The 20,210-nt window shown below is 44.4% G+C and overlaps 1 protein-coding gene across 1 annotated transcript in view; it reads right to left on the reverse strand.

The window, feature by feature from the left end:
• Window positions 1-19,944, reverse strand: part of SEPTIN9 (septin 9) — a 198,299-nt gene extending 178,355 nt beyond the window's left edge. Inside the window, exon 1 of the mRNA XM_066615121.1 lies at window positions 19,867-19,944. Within this exon, the coding sequence (XP_066471218.1) occupies window positions 19,867-19,888 (22 nt within the window). The 5' untranslated portion in view covers window positions 19,889-19,944. The remainder of the gene's footprint in view (window positions 1-19,866) is intronic.
• Between the last annotated feature and the right edge of the window lie 266 nt (window positions 19,945-20,210).

A 20,210-nucleotide genomic window follows, 5' to 3' on the forward strand; every position in this document is an offset into this window, starting at 1 on the left:
AAATTGGGGCAGACACACATGCACATGGCTATGATTTTTTTTTTTTTTTTTTTTACAGAAGAAAAGAGCAGGGGAAAAACAGCAGGTAACTACTGGCAGATTCTCCTTTCTCAAAGTGGCAGAGAGTAGTGGAGAGAAGTAGCAGAGAATGCTTGGAGGCCAAAGGTGTGCTGGCTGGTGGGAGCAGGAACTCCAAGAGGGGGGTGAGGCAGGAGTGCTCCCTGGTGGCTGGTGCAGGGGGCTGAGCCCTGAGCAGGAGCGCTCGCTGGTGCAGGAGGGTGGATGAAGCCCGGAGCGCTCGCTGGTGGGTGGTGCGGGGGGAGAGGGGAACCCCTGACAAGAAGCGCTCGCTGGTGCCTGGTGCAGGGGGCTAAGCCCTGAGCTGCTCACTGGTGGGGGGGGGGAATCCCTGACAAGGAGTGCTTGCTGATGGCTGGAAAGCCCCACTGGTGGCTGCAAGGCAGGAGCGCTGGTGCAGAGCGTGGTGCAGAGTGCTCAGGCAAAGCCCCGAGGAGGAACTGTGCTGAGAGTTGCGAAGGCCTATAAAAGCACATGCGAGGCTGGTACTGAGACCATAAGGTCTCACGTAAGCTCAAAGCCTATAAAAGCCCACGCGCAAACGCAAGGCTGGTACTCCTTCACTGCAGCAGAGGAGGAGGGGATGACTTTAAGGCCCTCTGGTGCCTGAAAATGTCATTCTGATGGCCAGGGATGCTGCGCACAGCATCTATGACCCTCAGAATTCTTCTCTAGACGCGACCAGAGCTGGTCGCAGTGGGGGCGGGGTGGTCCTGGAACACCCCCAGGATCACGCAGGCCGCCCATAAAGCCTGCATGGGCCGGATCCGGCCCATGGGCCATACCTTTGACACCCCTGATCTATTCCTTTCCTTTTAAGGCTGTAAGCCTGCAGGCAGGGTAGGATCTGCCTTGATTTCTAGCCATTGTGCATAGCTTAGGTTCTCAAAATGCTTTAGTTATAGTAAATTATTATATTATTCTGCCCACAAAGACTGTACAGCTCAGTCTGATCTTGCATCCCTTCTGACCATATGATGGCCAGAAAAGCCAGGATTCCAATGTGGCAAAAAGAAGCTGTATGATGCCACCACCAGTTCCTGGTGACAGCAATTCTTTTCCTTCTTTTTCTCTCCTGCTAGAATCCTCCCTTGTAATCTGCACTAATTCTCTGCCTCTTTTCCTTATCTACAGGCTTCTAATCCTCTCTGCTCCAATCCAGTGATATGTAAACAAAGCCACTGCTAGGGGGTTAAGGGAGCATTTAAAGGGACTCAGAGGCTCAGAAGAGCAAATATTGAGTATATGGAATAAGCTAGTACAAGTCTTGTTGCTCAGAGCCTGGAAGGAGCTTTGCCTGTTTCTTGCATATTTGATTACAGACGTGTTCAGAAGGCCTGTAAAGCTGCCCCTAGAAAAAGGACACTTATTGTTTTTGCTTCTAGCTTATTCCTCACTGCATAGCACCCCCCTCCAGTACCTCCCATGAAGCACACAAGCTTGCTGCACCCCAGAGCTCCCCTTCGGGACAATAACTGGAAAGGTGCAGCTATTAAGCCATTTCTCTTGCCAGGAATTATGTGATCACACAAGCACATCAGCAGTCAGTTCCCCAAGGCTTCCCATTTGAAACAGGGGCCAAGGATTCAACTGAAAAGCAAATACTGCCACCTACGGGCAGCATAGCAACTTAACAGAATAAAACAAGAATTATTTTTGTGACACAACAGGGTCCATCTGCACATACTTTGGAAAGAGCCTGCTTGTACTTCCACACCGTCCCTTCCACACACTCCTTCCCTCACCACACACTCCATACAATGCACAGGGAGCATCAACCCACAGTGATCCACTATCCATACAGCAAATGGAAGCAATCTGCAATCTGCATCTACATGACAAGTGCAGACCACAGGGTCTGCAATGTGAACAGGGCTGGAAGTGAGGCAGAGTGCTAGAAGGGAAAACATTTTTTCCCAGGGCAGCTTCCTGTATTTCTGTGTGCTAAAGAGCTGAACCAAGCGTGTGTGAAGCGATTATGCAGGTCCACATGGTACATTTTATTGAATCGATAAGCTGTTCACATCTTTTATTCAACTACTAGATAGAAGATATTCATTTTACTGTACAGTACTTGACTCTTTCCACAAACCTATCACTCCTACAAACTTTCTGATCTATTATGAAGAAGGTGCAACAGCAAGTTCTCAATTGTAACTATTGCACCATCAGTACCACCAGGAATACATGGTGCGCAAGTGAACATTGCAGTCAATGGAAGTGGAATCATATTTAAAAACCGAGCAAAATGCAACAGCCTTCCAAACAAGGGTTTAATGTTGTTTGTGCATTCATACATGTGTTGCACAAAGAAACAGGCACCAAAATTGGAATTAGGACATTCCTTTTTAAAGATACAAGTTTCAAGATTTTAGGATGATACACTAAGATGCAATTAAAGATGCAAATGTTACAATTAAAGATGCAAATTTCAAGATTTTAGGATGAAAATGTGCTATCACCATTCTATGAACAACCAAGAAACCTAAGAAAGACAGAGTTCTAAAAGTCAGAGACGGTAGTTGTGGTCTCAGAGGCCATTCCTGATTCCAATGATTCATTTCAGCTATTCAAAGTACAACAACAGCACCTCACACTGTGTTGTGGAGGCATCCAGAGCAGGGGTGTCAAACTCCTTTCATACAGTGGGCCAAATAGCATTCAAGATGCCTGTTGAGAGCTGGAAGTGATGTCATTAGGCTGGAAGTGATGTCATTAAACAGGACATGACCAGAGATAAGCATCGTTTTCTCAATTATCATGGGGACTGCTCTTTCAGCAGAGACAGCTCAGCAGCTGAGAGCCCAAGGGCTGAATAAAAAGCTTTTGTGGGCTGCATCCAGTCCCCGGGCCTTATGTTTGACACCCCTGAGCCAAAGTGTTACACTCATGTGTATAAGTAAAATAGTAATGAAAACATGATAGCTGGACCTGGGAATGCGAGAAGCCAAGCAGCAAGTGCACATGACAGCTGATGGCCCTGGGATCAGTGGGAAGTAGGTCACCATGGGAGGGTCAGCTAACCCATTCCATCATTTATCTGGGCAACACTGCCATATGATTTGTGACAATTTGAGGCCCCGAGGTGGATCATTAGAGCCATCTGTACATGCCATAGACTGAGCCTTCAATACAGCACAGTTCAAGCATTCAATGGCATTCCGCATACACTGTTTCAAGGATTCTTCCAAGCAGGCCTTCGTTATTGAATGGCAAAACTTTTTTTCCTGCTTTCTACCTTGGAAACCCTAAAGTGGTTTACAACATCAAATACAATAAAAACGTAGAACAGTCAACTGCGAATTAAAACAAATCAACAAAACACAACCCTGCAAGATGACAAACTTCACATGGCTCACTCTCCAAAGTCCCACATGAGAAGAGTAGTCTTTCACAGTGTTCAAAAAGTCAGAAGGGTGGGGACAGTATGGGCTCATCTAGAAGGAAATTCTTCAACTAGTGTGCAGCCACTAAAAGGCCCTGTCCCATAAGCATAAGAACTGAGGTTTCACTGGTGGTGGCCTATGGAGAAGCCTCTACCCAGAAGGTTCTGTATGGTGGGTATATGCAAATGGAAGCAGGTGGTCCTTCAGATACCTTTAAAGTCCTAAATTGACCCTAAAATCCTAAGTGGACCCTAAAGTCCTAAAGGCAATGACAAGCACCCTGAATTGCATGCAAACTGGGAGGCAACATAGTGATTCCAAAGCCTGGCTACAGCACTCTGTACCAGTTATAGCTTCTAGATGTTTTTCAAGGTCAGCCCCTCATAGTTCTAGTAGAGTACAGCACAGTAATCCCGATGTGATGTAACTATGACCTGGGCCAATTCTGCCTTCTTTTGGCAGAAAGGGATGCAGCTGGCACACTGACCATAGGTGTGCAAACACATATTATCCCTGGGTTGCAAATGAAACACTGATGCTGAGAGAATCGCTGCTTGTAGCTAGCTACTATATTACAGATTTCCAGATAGGGTAACAACTGCAGTCTGTTGACAGTGCCTGAAATACTCCCTCACTAGATGCCAAATAGCAGCTGAAAAAGAACACTCCGGAATCGGAGATAAAGAGTGGTATTGAGGTTCCTCCTCCTCAAATCACTTTATTAGAACAGTTGCTGCTGCTCAGATGAACAAAATTGTCACCACTTCATTCAACATTTGTGTATTTATAAGTGGTGGAAGGACCCCAAAACAGCAACAGTTGGCCCAATGATATCACAGAAGGTGGGAGAAGGAGTGAAAAAGGTAAAGGCTATCTGTTTTGCTCAAAAGGAAGAGAGAGGCAACAAGGTAGGCCATAATCAGCCTCATCTTAGAAGCACATTAAAAAATGACATTTTGACCTTTGCTTCACCAAGCTTTGCAGCAATCCCAGTACTACCTAATAAGAACCTCTGGTTTTCTTCATCCCTGACCCTGTGCTCCCCTTGTTTTCAGCAGAGCTCTGCTAAAATCAGGTAGGTGTTTGGGGACCACTTAACCTAGGCGAACCCAGGGAGCGTCTCCACCATTGCATAATCTATGGTATAAACCCAAATGATGGAGAAAATATCTGAAGGTCTAGAAAAGTCCTTAGATTATCTAGAATTGGCACCTAGTCCGCAAAGGCTGTAGATGTTACCAGGCTCAAGCCTTTACTATTTCAGGCAGTCCAATTCTATCTCCCACCAGTTCATACCATGCACCTTAAACGGGCACATGCGGAAGGAGAATTCCCCATACCTTCCTCAGCCAAATTGGCCTCTGCACCATCTCTGGAAAGTCAGGGGATCTCCAGAGCAGGATTGTATGGAGAACAGAAGGGTATGAGGAAAAGGGTGATTATCACTCCACCCTCCCTTTCGTTCACAGAACAGAACACTAGGATACAACCCAAGGGGTCAAATCAATTTTCTGTCAAATGTGTGATGCGAGAAACACCACTAACAGCCCAACCCTATTCCAGATTGGGCTGTCAGGGGGAAGAATTTACACAGCAGAAGATGTGTCAGTAGCCATTTTAGAAATGCTGCTGAAAGAAGCATATCTCACCCGCCTGAGCAGTAATGCAGCAGTGGGGGGGGGGGAAGGGCAATGAGGCTGCAGGAGGAGATAGATCCAATGACAGTGGCACGCATAGATCCTATCCTCTGTCAGCAGTTTCCCTATCCCTTTTCTTCTCAAACTTGCATCAGCTACAGATCCATTTGCAGAGTAGGAGGCTTACAGAGGGGCAAGGGGATTTACCAGGGCTGTGGGGATAGCCCAGTGGGGAAGAGTTAGGATTGGGGTCTAAATCATGTCTAGATATATGGTGTAACTGGCAATCAATTCAAGCAAAAGGAACATTTCATGATCAAGAGATTCAGGCTGCAAATAAATGTGCAATGAAGCAGAACACACAGCAGTTCTGGTTTTTTTTCACCTTCATGATGGCAAGCTTCCTCACTCCCCCATCTTTGCAATCTAGTTGTCAGTTGTGTGTATTGGAGATTCAGATACAGACTGAGTCATCCCATGCTTCAGATAATCCAATTACTTTTAATTATGCATATATATTTAGTCAAACGGTTACCCCATTTGCCTTGAAAAGAAAAAAAGGAATATCAGTGTTAATTGCAAAAATGCTCAGGAGGGTCTGTGTTGTCACAGCTGCCAGCCAATCAGCACTATGCATTCCAAACTTCTGCTGCACCTATTAGAACAGTTTTCTCTGAGCTTGAGATGAGAAGGAAATCAGTATATTCAATGAGAATTTAGCCAAATGTGATTTCAAAGTGGCTCAACCACTCCAAATGTGCATTATTTATGCATTTTCCCTAACAAACATTGTATCTGAGAATTAGATGAACACTCATGCTTTCCTTGCCATGTTTTCAGGAATAAATGGGCAGCAAAGGTACAAGCTATTCACAGTGAAAAGAAAGCTCAAAAATAGATTTGAAATGTACTCAGCTTGTCCATAGACCCAGAGATGCACATTTGCCAGACGTACATGAATCAAGACACTGACACAAGAGTTAACATGAACTCTTTGACCCATTTATTATTAATCATAAGAAGAAACATGAAGCACAGAAGGTATACCCTTGTTGAAAAGGATGCTCTTTGATACAGAGATCTGTTCAGACATCCTCTGGCCCTTGGGATTCCATCTGGAAGTCAGCAGTAGGCTCACATGCTAGCTAGCTGTTTTTCCCTACCTTTTTAATGGGTTCTAACTTGCCAGAGGAAGGAAAGAGATAACGATGATGGAGGATGGCCTGGGAGAGGCAGTGAGTAAGCTTTGGGTCTGCTTCCCAAGTAGAATCTCAGGAACCGGGTGATGTTTGCTTAGCTCAAGGGATGTGTTTAGCTCTGGAAGCAGGTCGGACTGTTGTCAGTGGCGTCACTAAGGGGGGTGAGGGTGGTGCGGGCCGCATCAGGTGATGCGCAAGGGGGGTGATGCACTAACATTGCGGTGGTGAGGAGTAACCCCTTCATGTACCGTTGGATGCAGACATTCCAGCAGGATGCAATGACAAAAAACTGGATTAAATATCTACTTTCTATCATAAGTTATTGGCAAAAAATTGGAAAACAAAAAATGCATGGAGCCCAATGGAAAGTGAAACTGAGCCATATCACGTGCTTACTTGTGAGTAGGCAAACTTGCCTTAGTTAGTCCATCAGAAAGAGCAGGCTGAGAGTAATCCAACAACACCAGAATGGTCCTGTTCCAATGAATGCCGCCCCCCAAAAACACCAGAGAGGGAGGTCCCTCCCTCCAAGTTGGCGAATGTATTGAGCCCTATGGGAAGTAAAACTAAGCCACATGGTCGCATTTACTTGTGAGTAGGCAAACATGCCTTGGCTCCTGGGCAGGTCAGGCAAAGGGAAATGTGAGGCTATTGGAATGGTCCTGATTTGATGCAACTGGAGCTCAACAAATGCTCCAGAAGGCAGCCCTCCCATAAAAATAATGAAACAGAGGCTTGACAGGGTAAGGTGAATTTTTTTCTGTTTTAGGCTGCAATCCTATCCACACTTTCCTTGGGAGTAAGCCCCACTGACTATAATGGGACTTACTTCTGAGTAGACAGGCACGGGCTTGGGCTCTCAGACTTGTAAAGCCAGGTGGGTCCTGATAGTGATATGCTTGAAATATAAGAACTTAAATTGAACTGGGTAGGGGTGAAAATCTTACTGATTCTTTCTCTGGGGGGGGGGGTGTTATTGCAGGCAGGCTGCAGAGAAAATTCACTTGGTGGAACAGGGCTGGCTTCCCCTTATTTAACTATTTGTTTTACTTTATTTATAATTATTTTAATTTGCTTTATGATGGGTCCTGGACAGACTGTCATTCTAAAAAGTGGGTCCCAGTTCTAAAAGTTTGAGAACTGCTCCAATAAAATGTTAGTAAGTTGACACCCTGGGGGGAGTGATGCCACTAGTGAACAAAATCACTAAAATCACAGTTTGTAAGAATAATACCATTATGTTATATATCAATGTGTAATTTCATGCAAAATGCAATTAAACAAACTGCATTGAAACATCTATATTCTATCAAAAGGTACAGCCAAAAAACCAGTGGGGGCGGGACAATGGTAGATCACCATGCCCACCACCTGGAGTGCACCACCACTGCATGGGGGTGAACCGCTGGCCTCCCACACGGGGTGACACGAACCCTAGTGACGCCACTGACTGTTGTCCTAATAGGAATATGTAGAATCATATTAGGCTCAAGAAACAGTAGAGGTTTCATATTCAATATGAATCCCCTTGCTGCAGTCCATGTGAATTTATTAGATGTGCCCCCATTATATTAACCCTTTCTACTTCACAATTTACAAACACACCCCTGCACTCAACAAGCTAAGAGCATGAACTGTATCTTCTGCTCCAGTATGTCCTGCAGGCTCCAAAGGGCCCCTCAACTCTCATATGCACTAATGCAATGAATCATTGTATATGCCACGTACATGAGCCAGGGAGAGCAAAATGCTCTTCTTGCCCTCCCCCCACCAAGGAAATCTAAGAGACTCATATAATAAGCTGCACCCCTCCCTGAGCACACGCTCCTCCCAACCTCCCTGGCACCAACTTAGCACACAACAGACTTTCTGGCCTGTTAAAGAGTGATTTCCTTAGCATACTCCCCTCCTCCAGGCCGATTCAGTCCTGAAAAGAAAAGCAGCTGACATTAATAAAAGCACATGGATGCCTTTGCTGAGAGTGGGAGCATTACTCACTGCCACTGAGCACTAGAAAGCAGGACCATGGGCAGCCAAGAAGGCTGGGGAGGGCTGGAGGGGAGATGAGACATCTGCTTCAATAGAACTTATGAAGCCAATAAGCCCAGCACAGAGGGGGAAAGGCATCTGAATTGCTTCTATGAGGCAGAAGAAATGGGGACACACACACAAAATGCCAGCTCTTTCTGCATTCATCATTCATGATGTTGATGAACTGATTATTTTTTTCTAAATTCATAAGTGCTTTTTAAAATAAAGTTAAACTGACACACTCATTTGTGTGAGCAACCTTTTCTGTTTCTTCCCCCATCCCCTGCCCTGGAATGCTAGCTAAATACTGTAGTTAAAGGGCTGGAATAGCTACATAAAACAATACTATTGTAAAACAATTTTTTTAGTGTGCCAAGCAATGGCATCACAGATCATTGCTGAACTCCCAGGTCGCCAAGCTCCATGCTACATGGAATTCAGCTTTGAACTGTACAGCTTGGCAGGAACCCTGCATCTAACCTCTGTCTCAGGATGGTTAGGAGGATAAAAAAAAGGGGCAGAGGCATGCTTGTTGTCCTGGACTGCTAGATGAACTAAAATACATATAAAATAGCATAATTCATGATAGGTGGTAAGCATACTTTTGATATGTTGGCAATGTTATGGTGGTACCACTAAGTATTTTTGTGCCCACACAGATGTTTTATATGGCATCCCAGAATTCCCTGGGCAATCTCACACAAAAGACGTGGCCACTTCTCTAAGATGGCAAGAAGAACTTAAAAAAAACAAAACTTATAGGTCAGCTACAAAGCTTGTGAGGATATAGATGCCGAGTGCTCCCTGCAGTACCTGCCACAGATATTGTGCAAGGAGACTCAAACAAAAAAAACGTGATTCTCATTTTTCCTTCTCACAAAGTTGTCTCACATCAGAAATAAGACCAGTGGTTTCCCATTTTCTCTCTCCCTGCCCCTCCTCCAAATGCCTCCAAGGCAGAAGAATAATTGTAACCATATTTACAGTTGGAATGGTAATGGAGAACATTGCCTGGATCCACTCTCCTCCCCATCTAATCATGTTTCACTTAGTCAACATGATATGGGCTTTCTCTATCCTGCTGCCAATGCTGCAGACGAACTGCAGTTGGAAAGGACACAAACACCACTACCTCAGTCACTGGAACATGGGAAACTAAGGAATAATCTTAAACTGAACACATAAGGGCAGCAGAAAACTGACTGGCTGATATATTACGTCTAGGGAGGTCAGCATTTGGACTCCCCAGCTGAACCTCAGCAGTAAGCACATGTTGTATGCTGAAGAACTCAGGTTCAATCCCTGGCATAGGTAGGGTGGGAGAAAAAAGACCCTGTCTAAATACTGGAGAACCAGCATCAGTGCAGAGAGGACTAAGTTGGTTGGGCTCAGAAAGGCAGCCAATATGTCCCCCCCCCCCAAATCACATGCACTGAAGATAGTCCTGAAGTTCAAAGCATGTGCCCAATGCACTGCAAGTTCTCAGAAATACATATACGTGCACTTTATTTGAATAGTCCAGTAGTTGCCAAATTTTTTAGTGCTGGAACCCACTTTCAAAAACACTCTATCAAAACCCACCTAGATTATGAGAGTAAAAAAAAAATTAACTTTACCAGCTGTTAAAGTTTGTTTTTATCTTTCACTGTGGTGGGGTGGAGGAGGGGAGGAAGGACAGCCTACTGGAACATTTGTTGAGCTCCACATTCATTGGATCGGGACCATGCTGGTGGCATGTTCCCCTTTCCAGTGGGACTAAGGCACAGTTGCCTGCTCATGAGTAAACACAAGTGTTTCATTTTCCATCTCGATAAGTTTTCCTTGTCATAAGAACATAAGAAGAGCCCAGCTAGATCAGGCCCAGGGTCCATCTAGTCCAGCTTCCTGTATCTCACAGCAGCCCATCAGATGCCTCAATTGTCATTTACCAGCTTGTCAAGTGTATGACTCACCAAAAATCAGGTTGCAACCCACCCTTTGGGAATACTGGAATAGCCTATTCAAGTTACAGATTTCACTTCTTTTGAAAATAGAACCTGGGTTGTTATTTTGTCACAGAATTTTGAATTCTTTATATACACTGCTCTGTATGACACAATATAGATTTTGTTCCTCCCACAGGTTTATAAACGGGAGCCTTCATGTCCTTTCAGGTTTAGAGATTACCTAAATCTGAACCAAGAGACTGCCATTTATCTCTTAGCTGAATTGAGACATCCGTTTATTTCCATAACTATTCTTATTTTCATTCTTTATACATTTGCTTGCTTTGCCACATTAGTAAACATGGTTGCTGGATATTCACCACATGGTCAACCAAACAAAAACTGAGTTCCATGATGAAATATATGAGGAGCCTTAACTTTTAAAATCCCAATGGAAAATGAAAAGGTTTATGGTACACAATACATAACTCTTTAAGGAGAAAATATAACCCCAAGAAGTTTGGGGGAAAGGAATTATAGCAGAATCTAACCCATCTTGTGCAAAATACATGAGCCCATAGAGAGAAGCCTCAGCATTATAGCTGAACATTTTGGGGCTCTTTTGGGGTTCTCAATGCATCTAATGAATATACCCAGGTGGGGCATGGAGTTTGCTGCTGTGATGCCACTCTGCCCCCTCCCCCCACACACCCTTGTGTTCATTATCCCCCAAAGAATGCCTAAAAAGAACTTGTGAATGCTTCAAAGCTGCACTGGCCTGTAGCAGAAACCTAGGACACATAGGGGTGCCAAATCTGAATGATACTGACATTCAGGAGATTCTCTCCTGTCCCACCCCCAAAATGCTGTCATGCTGGGAATTCCTGGAGGCCCTGTAGAAGTCTACAGGATTGCTTTCAGTATTCACCTAGAGATAGAACAGAGCAGACCAAGACGTTTCTGCATCCGGGGCCAACTCTACCTTTGCTGCCCCTCACCCCTGACATAACTGACACCACAATTACTTCTTCGTGGCTGCTTCCTCCATTCCCCCTTTGAAAAAGGGGGAATGGAGGAGTCAGGCAAGGTCCTGATAGAGCCTTCCATGCCACCTGCAAGCAGCGTGAAGGGCTCCATTAAAGCATTCAGGGACCACCTGCAAGAGTGTCCAGGACAGGGAAGGGCTGCTTCCAGCAGCCCCCCAGTGCTCCGATGAAGCCCTTCGCACCACTTGCAAGCAGCACTGAAGGCTACATTGGATCTGACAAGCAGTATGCATCTTTTCCAGAATCGGAGGAGGCACGTACTGCTTCCGCATTGCTCTTAAGGAAAGGGGAGAGGAGGGTCACCCTTCAAGGGGAAGAGAGTGGGCAGCCCTCAGATGCAGAGAACTGAGAACTGCACCAAGAGCAGCTACAGGAATGCAGCCACTCTTGGTGAGGTCCCCTCGCTGCTCGGAGCTCCGCCCTCCTCTTCCCCCTTTAGGGGAGGGGAGGGGAGCAGCCCTCAAAGCAGCACCACTCCCAGCACGCTGTTGCCAGGTCACTCCTCCTCCTCCTCCTCTATACTTCTTGTCTCCTCCTATAAAGGAGGTGGGGAGAGGGGTGGTCCAATCAGGCACTGAATTGCTGCCAGAGAGGCAGCACCTCACTGCCTCTCCAGCAGCGATTCTGGCCCACCCCTGCTTCCATGGGGGGGGGGGGAAAGGATTTTTTTTAAAAACGAAAGAAGCCGGCAGCTCTGGCTCCATTGGGAGGGGCAAGGCTGGTGGAGATACCCCCAGAGGGTCAGCACTCAGGACATTTGCCCCGCTTTCCCCCTCCAAGTACACCACTGAGATGGATGCCAATTCCAGAAGATTCCAGGTCAATCCTGCAGGGTTGGTAACCCTCAATGTATAAGAGGCAAAGATGGCATTCAGACAATGGGCAGGACGGGGAAGGACTCTACACAGACCTCTTTATACACCAGGCCAGCATGCAACACACAGTGTTCAGCAAGGAAACCACAGAGGCACAACAACAGCACAAACACAATAAACAGAAACTTTATATAATTGCAGTGTCTGATTTTAAATATCTGTCATAAAGGGTACAAGGGTGAAACAGAAATTTAACAATAAATATTTAGACGAAATATTTATTTCTCAAGCATGTCTTAAATGCAGCTGTTCAAAAAGGGGGAATCTCATAACAGGAAGGCTCGTTGAAATTAAAAAAAGATATTTACCTCTGCTTAAAAGATACCTTAGAGAGGGAGCAAGCTATATTTCTTGGGGGAAAGAATTCCACAATTTAGGTGCCACTGCCAAAAGACCATGCTCATCATCCCCACCAGTCATGTTTTGATGAAAGGTGGGACCCAACACTAGGCATGAGATGTAGAATGAAGCAGATGGAAAGATAAAGTATGGGAGAAAGTGATTCTTCAAGTACTGTATCCAGGTCCTAAGCCGTGTAGAACATTAAAGATAATCAGCATCAATAGTAGTGTCACTTGAAAGGCAACTCCCAGAAGCCCACTAGCAGAAAAAGGAGGGGCAGGAAAGCTCAAGTTACATGATTAGCAACTGGGCAGGAACCAAATACGGACTGAGTTTGGTAAAGATGCCCTTTATGTTAGTTGGTAGTTTCCTCCAATAAATATAGCTTTTATAGTATTAGGGCACAATCCTAAACAGGTCTACTCATAAGTAATTTCTATTGTATTCAATGGTACTTACTCCCAGGAAAGTGAGGTTAGGATTGCAGCCTTAGTATCATTTTGGACAATCATTTTTAGGTTCAGTAACAAACATGCACTCATATTACATACAAATGCCTACTATGTATATGCTTTGTAGACCATTCAATTTGCCTTCTGCACTGGCTATCATGACTTTCAGCTGAGGCTTTGAAAAGGGCCAAAGCAAATTAGAAGCCAGAGTGTTACCAAAAAGGCTGTTTTATTTAGGGGAATTAATATATTAGCCTTTTGGAAACTTTTTGGGACCATAGGCTGGATAACAAGACAGCGTAGAGCAAAGAGATCCCTTGCCTAGCTTAATGAGGAGACTGGGAGAAAGGTAACTTTCAATCAAAGGATTATATTTTTATTGCAAAAACACACAAAGGTAAACATAATACACATGGAGAATTGATAAGTATAGATTTCTAGTACTTGTGTATAGTGTACCTAGCTAGTGGTGGCTGCATGTGCTATGTATTTGGGTGCATCCGAAAAGGAATCAGAAACAGATAGGGTGTAGGGAAGTATTTAGGGGTTCCTTAATCTGCTAAACCCAGTTGCTGACTAAAGATGGGGGAGAAGGGAGGAATAGATAGGGAAGAAGGGAGGCAGTTTAGACGCAAGGTATATTTACCTGTCGGGGGGGCAGTTGGAGGAAGAGTCCCGTGTAGGACCACTCCCACAGGAGGGCAATCAGAGAGAGAGAGAGAGAGACATGTGCTCTGAGTTCTCTCTTATAAGAGTTGTCTTTGACCTGGAAGTTGACCTAAACTGACCGGAAGTATCCCAGAGCTGTGCACATGCTCAGTATACACCCAGGTACACGTGGAGTATGTGATGAACCGGAAGGAAGTCAGCTTACCAGCCAGGCTGACCTTCTGGGGGGAGGGAGGCAATCTGCATAAGGTGCTTAAGAGTACAACAAAAGAACAATAGATCTTTTCCTCTGGAGGTGCAGGCTTGTTTTGCATAATCAGGAGACACAGTGATTAGGTTATACATTGACCTGCAAGGAAGTGGGGGTTGTGTAATTCATGTGCTTGTAGCTTGGCCATGGCCCTTAGAAACATGTGCTGGGGGAGGAGTGGCCTGCTTGCTTGGTCTATATGATCCAAAATAACATAACCAGATATAAAAATCACAACTTGGAAGGGAAAAGGGGATTTTCATGTAACAAGAGGGTCTGGTACCCTCAGCCTCCCAGCATCGTCTTGCTTAGAATTCAGAGAATAAGAACAAATGAAGGCAAGTGGAATGTATTGGTTCCCCCTGAAATCCCAGGATATGCTCTTATTCTTACACCCTGCCTCCTTTGGTCTGAACCACTTCAAAACATTCCTGGATACAATTCTTCAGTCATACTTTGGAATAAGCATGTCTAGCCTTCATCAGTCTTTCCAGATGGCCCATATTTTAAAAAGGTTTCTCTAGTATTTCCAAGTACTTATATAGTTAATTCCATACATCAAAGATCAAAAGGACTCCCTGGAACTGTGGAAGGTAGTTTGGCCACTATGACATGAGGTTAACCTACAACTCAGGAAGCTCCTGGTTCAAATCTTCCCACTGCTGTGGACTCATTTGGTGGCCTTCGGAAAGCCTCACATCCACAGCGTGGGGATACTTACTTATCCATCTTACAGAGTTGTTGTACACTGTCTAATAATCCTTACATGACATGCTTTGAATGCTTGCAAGCTCTACACAAATGCCAAGAATGATTAAGACAGTGCAGCTGTACTTGGTTTTCGTAGTCTGTGTAGATAGTGATTAGGCACATGGGTTTGATAGAGAACCATGTCAACTACAGTGTGTGCGTGCGCGCGTGCAAAAACCTGGAATTCTTAGAATAGAGTTCTTGCCTAGAAAATAGATACAGTACTTGTAACGCACCTTGCAAGGTAAGCAAGTGAGCAGGGTAAGTTACTCAAGTTTCTTGCTGTTTCAAGGTGCCAGCCCAATGCTATCCTGCACTGGAACAGGCAGGCCACTGGTCTTCATTGTATCCAGTGCAGGTTTAGGCTGGTTGCAGTGCAACTCAGGGTAAGGGGAATCGACTCCCTTTCTTTTTGGTAACAAAGCAGCGGCCCAAATGGGGCTACTCAGATCTGCAACACCTAAAGAGGGGGGTGGTGCAGATCTGAGCAGCCCGGCACCAGGCCAGGCCGCCTGGGAAGGGGGTTAGGATCCAGCTAGATGCCAGATCGTGGCTCCACTCCTCTCCCAGGTCTGGACTGCCCACGGTCCTGCCCGTCACCTACTCCAGAACACCCCTGCAACGCCTCCTCCCACCATCCCCAGACCCCTGCACTGGTGGCCCACCACCAGTGCATACTTACCCTTGGCCACTGCTGCTGGGGCTGCAATCAGCCTACGGAGGCCAGTCCAAGTCCCCTGCAGCAGCCTTCCGATTCATCCAGTGGCACAGAAGTGCCTTACAGCACTTTTGTGACACCCGGATGCCAGAACAGAGGACTTGTGCCAGCCTAGGACACTCTTTGGATTGCACCCCAAGTAAAATAATGAACCAGAAAGAAAGAAACCATACCAACTGGGCAAAGAGGTACTTTTTAAAGTAATATTTAACAGGGGAAGAGTAACTGTTCCTCCTCACCCCAGCACAGTGTTCTTTCTAATTGCTGTCTACTGGTGGTGTTCTGCATAGTTTTAGTTTGTCAGCCCTTCAGGGACAAGGAGCCATTTACTTATTTGATTTTCTCTACAAAACATTGTGAAGTTTTTTGTTGAAAAGTGATATATAAATATTCTTCTTAATGATAATATAAAGTTGGTTATTTTCAAGGTAATATTTGCACTTTACAAATTCTAAGAATTTGCCCTGCAACTTGTAATTGGCCTTTATGCTTCAGAAAAACCACATTTAAAATTTACTGTGTTGAGGGTTTATATATATTTCAAACATTGTGCTTTGCCTGCTCTGTATATTGTGAAATTGTAGTTCACTTACTCAGTTGACATCAATTTGCATTTGTGTAACTTTTTAAAAAATTAGTGGTGAGTTGCAGGGCTGATTCATAAGACCCTTTAAAGTGTGACAGGATGTGAGCTAATGCTCCCTGTGAGTGAGCTTTGGTGAATTGCATCATCCTGCAGCCAGACTGTGGTTGGTTGAAAGACCATGGCAAATTGCAATCTGGGCACACAGCGAAGAAATGGGCACAACCATCTTGCCACAATAAAGGCTTTGTGTGAATCAGCCCTAAATGTGGGACTCATTTGCAAAGGGTAACAGAAATGATGTTTGCTTAGAATCAAAGCTGACTACAAAGCTGTATTTGGATCTGACCTCATCCTGCCTGAGGCAAGTATTTGTGTCTCTGCCTCAGTTTCCGATCTGCAAAAAGGGAAAGTAAGGAAATATCCTGGATATGATAACATGTATTAAGAGCCATTCAGCATAACGTGATGTCATCTTTTATGTTTCGAAAGGCGCAATCCTATCCTTACAGCACGTTTGCGGTCCTCCTGGGTCAGCGCAAGAGACTTGCGACGGCCCAAGTCAAGGGCTGGATTGCGCCCGAAGTGTTTCTAGTAAACAATGCATCCTGTAGCATAGGAAAGATCAGTACAAAAAGCAACTTCACCAAAGTTATCATAAACTGGAAAAAAAGTGACATAAATACACACATGGTAACTTTAAATATCCTTTTCATATGCATACAAGATACAGGGGACCCCATATCTGCAAATTGCATATTCACAGTTTCAGTCAACCGCTGATCGAATCCACAGGTCCCCCTCCTGCACCCTCTATGCACCCTTTCTGGAGATAAGAGGAGCTCTGTTCCCCTTGCCTCCAGAGGCTTTTCTGACCCCTGCAGAGGCCATGTGCGGATCTGTAGCCTCCGCAAGGCTCAGAATGGCCATTTTGGACAAAAAAAGCACAACTTCTAGTGACTTTTTTTAATGCCATATATGGCATTTTGTGGGCCTGGAGGATGCCCCTGGGTCTCAGAATGCCTTATAAAGCATAAAAACATCACTTCCAGTTTCCACCTAGAGTGGTGGCAGGAAAGAGGAGCCCTACTGATGCCAGTCAGTGGAGTGAGCGGAACAGGGGGAGGGTTGGGGCAGAGCCCATGAGAGGCAGGGTAAGGGGGGTAATTTGGATCTGGACCCAGAGTCAAAAGGGGCACAGGAGCCAAAGGAGGTGGCCCAGAAATTTCCTGAGATCTTACATTTTCCTATCTCACTCAGATTTGTTGCCCACATGGGATGCTGGAGGCACTACCACTGGTGTGCGGCTGTAGCTACAGACGCAAGCCATATGCGCTGAGCTGAAGAATGTATACATGACACTCCTTAACATAGTGTCAAATCTGGGAGGGAACTGGCTCCTTGGTTTTGTGCATCTGCTTAGCATGAAGGAGTGTATAACTCATGGACACAGTTGTGGGACTACAGCTGCTGCAGAAGTGTTGGTACACACATATTTTGTATTCTTACAAGTAGCTGAAAGTGAAATGAAAGTGGAGGTTCCATACAGAACATAAAACACTGTATTATCCAACCTCTCAAATTCCTTCTATTTACTACTACTCACAAATAAGTTCCATTCAACAGACTTGACAGCTTCCTGCTTGTAGGTTCAGCCCACTTTATTGCTTCCCTATTTATCACAGGTAGGGAACTAGTGCTGAATTGCCCCTTATTCAGTCAGTTCCCCCACCCCTGCAGTGTGCGGTTGTATGGGTGGGTATAAAATTACTGGTTTCTTTCAATTAAACAAATCCTCTCTCTTTTATGGTGAAATAGAATTATTTCATTATGGGTTAATATCAAAGCAAAATTCAGTCACATCAAGATGATACAACACAAATAAATGCCACCTAAATATCAAAGACCCATAATCAAACTATTTCTGCTGTGAATAACAGGAATTCTGAAAAAAAAAAAATCAGATATAGTGACTATTTCTTGTGTTTCTGCAATTTTCACACATCATCAACTTCCTTTTCTGCCTCCCAATATTCAAAACAATGAAATGAACAGGGTTATAACCTTAGTTATGTTTTATACAATTGTACACTCTTGTAAATTTTCTCAGGGGACCCCAATGCTCTTTCTGATGGGAAAGAACAGAGAAAATGCAAAAATATATCAGAAACTATTGCCATTCATTACAGCTCAATTTCAAAAAGAGGCTTTGAAACGAAGACAGAAACTAGAGAACAACTTAATCCCTACAGTGCCCTCTGTTGTCCCAGAATAAGTTAATATGTGCAAAAATATTGCACACCAGCATGGCACAAGACAGAAATGCAAGAATTTTCCATGCAGTAGTGGCTCTGAATATTCAGAAAGGTTCTCTTGCTGGCTCCTGGTGCAAGTATACGTGACTATGTTCTCAAACGCTGCTGCTGAACCGCTGGGCCCAGATTAGACCAGGGCTGAGCTCCATTTTCCTCAGCCACTGTTGCACTCCACCCTCACTTGGTGGTTTTGTCTAGAGTTTGTGGTTTCACTTCCAATGTGAATGCCCAATAGCTACAGCCAGGAACGCCCTGGAGAGCTGTACAATGCATTGTGCTTTCCAACTAGTGCTTCTCCCATGCAAGATTGAGAAAGTCAGGAACAGAGAGGGACTTCAGAGAAAAGTACTAGAAAAGAGGTACTATGATTTCCACCCTAGTTGCCAGACCAAAAAAAAAAAGTCAGAGACAAAGAGCAGTCAAAGGGCCACTGTTTTCAAGGAAGCAGCAGTTCATTGAGCAGTACTTCTACCAAACATAAGGTGATAAGCCATTTCTGGCCCACAAATTTTCTTGGTCTCTACAGTAATATAAGGCAAGTCTAATTCAGGTTAAAGGAAGCATATTATCGGCATGCTCTTTTGGCATGAGTAGAATCACTTTTTATGTAATCCGATAAATTCTGGATCACCATTACATAATAGAAACAAACAGAAAGAGAGAGAGCTTAAGAGGATTTAAACCATTTCATATACATTGTCAGTAATCACAATTCCATAAGATAAGCCAATATTTATATTTTACAGTTCAGTGGCTGAAGCTTGCCTAAGGCTAGCTAGTGAGTCAATGGCAGAAGTGACATTTGAACTGTGAAGTTCATGAGTTACAGGTCAACCCCATCACCCCTATGCTAAACTAGTATCCTGGTACTGTACTCCCATCTCCACTGGAAAAGCATTCTCAAACTGTGTCTTGCCCGAGTGTAAATCATCTATGATATAAAAATCTGCAACAACTGTATTGAATTAACCACATTTTCTAGGCTATCTGCACAGGGAATAGTCACAAATCCAGGACACCCTATCCTAGCAACAAGAAATCCCCCTTCTTGACAATCAATTCTCTAAGGAGCAATTCACATATTTTCAGAGAACAAGAGAGGGTGGAAGCTCCTGCCTTTCACACTATTTTGGCATGAAACAGAGCACTAACCCACAATACGCAGGCAAACTGAACAGCCAACTTCCAAAATATTAAAGCATCCTCAAGCCAAGAGCTGGGATAGGTTCCCTCTCTCCCCCTGTAAGCACTCCCCCCCCTCCAAATTGCCCAAGTTCACAGCTAACATCTCAATATTCATTCCCTTCCCTGCAGATTAAACAAACAAAAAAAAAACCTGAAAAATTAGGAGAGAAAAAATAATCAAATGAAATCCAGACCCAGAAAACAATTCTGACCCTTGATACTTCTGTTGCAATAACATCTATGTGGAGACTGTATCAGAGTGAAAGGTAAGGTTGAGCTGAAGTAATGAGAGTTGGGGAATGTTGAAGTGAAATAAGAGCTTTACAGATCCTTTTCCAGTAAAGATGAAGTCACAAGGATGAGAAAAAGAAGAAAGTCAGAAAAACATATTTATATACCCCATATAAAATGTCTTCACCACTCACCTGTAATCCGGTCCCGCTCCATTACTACACAATATTTTTAGCATCCGTGTGTCCCAAATTGTACTTAACCACTTTTCCTGCTGTGCGCTTTCCCCCTGGTTTTTCCTCCTCTTCAAAAATGCTTTTAGTCTAATTCCTTCAATCGGCTGCAATCATGAATGCATCCAGATCACCACATTTCCATGTGCTGATCATATGTTTGTGCTCCAAACTGAAGTAGCTTTGTCTCATTGAAATAGAGAGAGCACAAAATAAAGAAGGTGGCAAAGGCATGACCCAGAAAAGAAATTCAACGTGATTTCTCCCCCCCCCCCCCCAAAAAAAAAATATTCTGCCACGTGCGG

The sequence above is a fragment of the Tiliqua scincoides genome, chromosome 2 (assembly GCF_035046505.1).
Source record: "Tiliqua scincoides isolate rTilSci1 chromosome 2, rTilSci1.hap2, whole genome shotgun sequence".
In the NCBI taxonomy this organism is placed as follows: Eukaryota; Metazoa; Chordata; class Lepidosauria; order Squamata; family Scincidae; genus Tiliqua; species Tiliqua scincoides.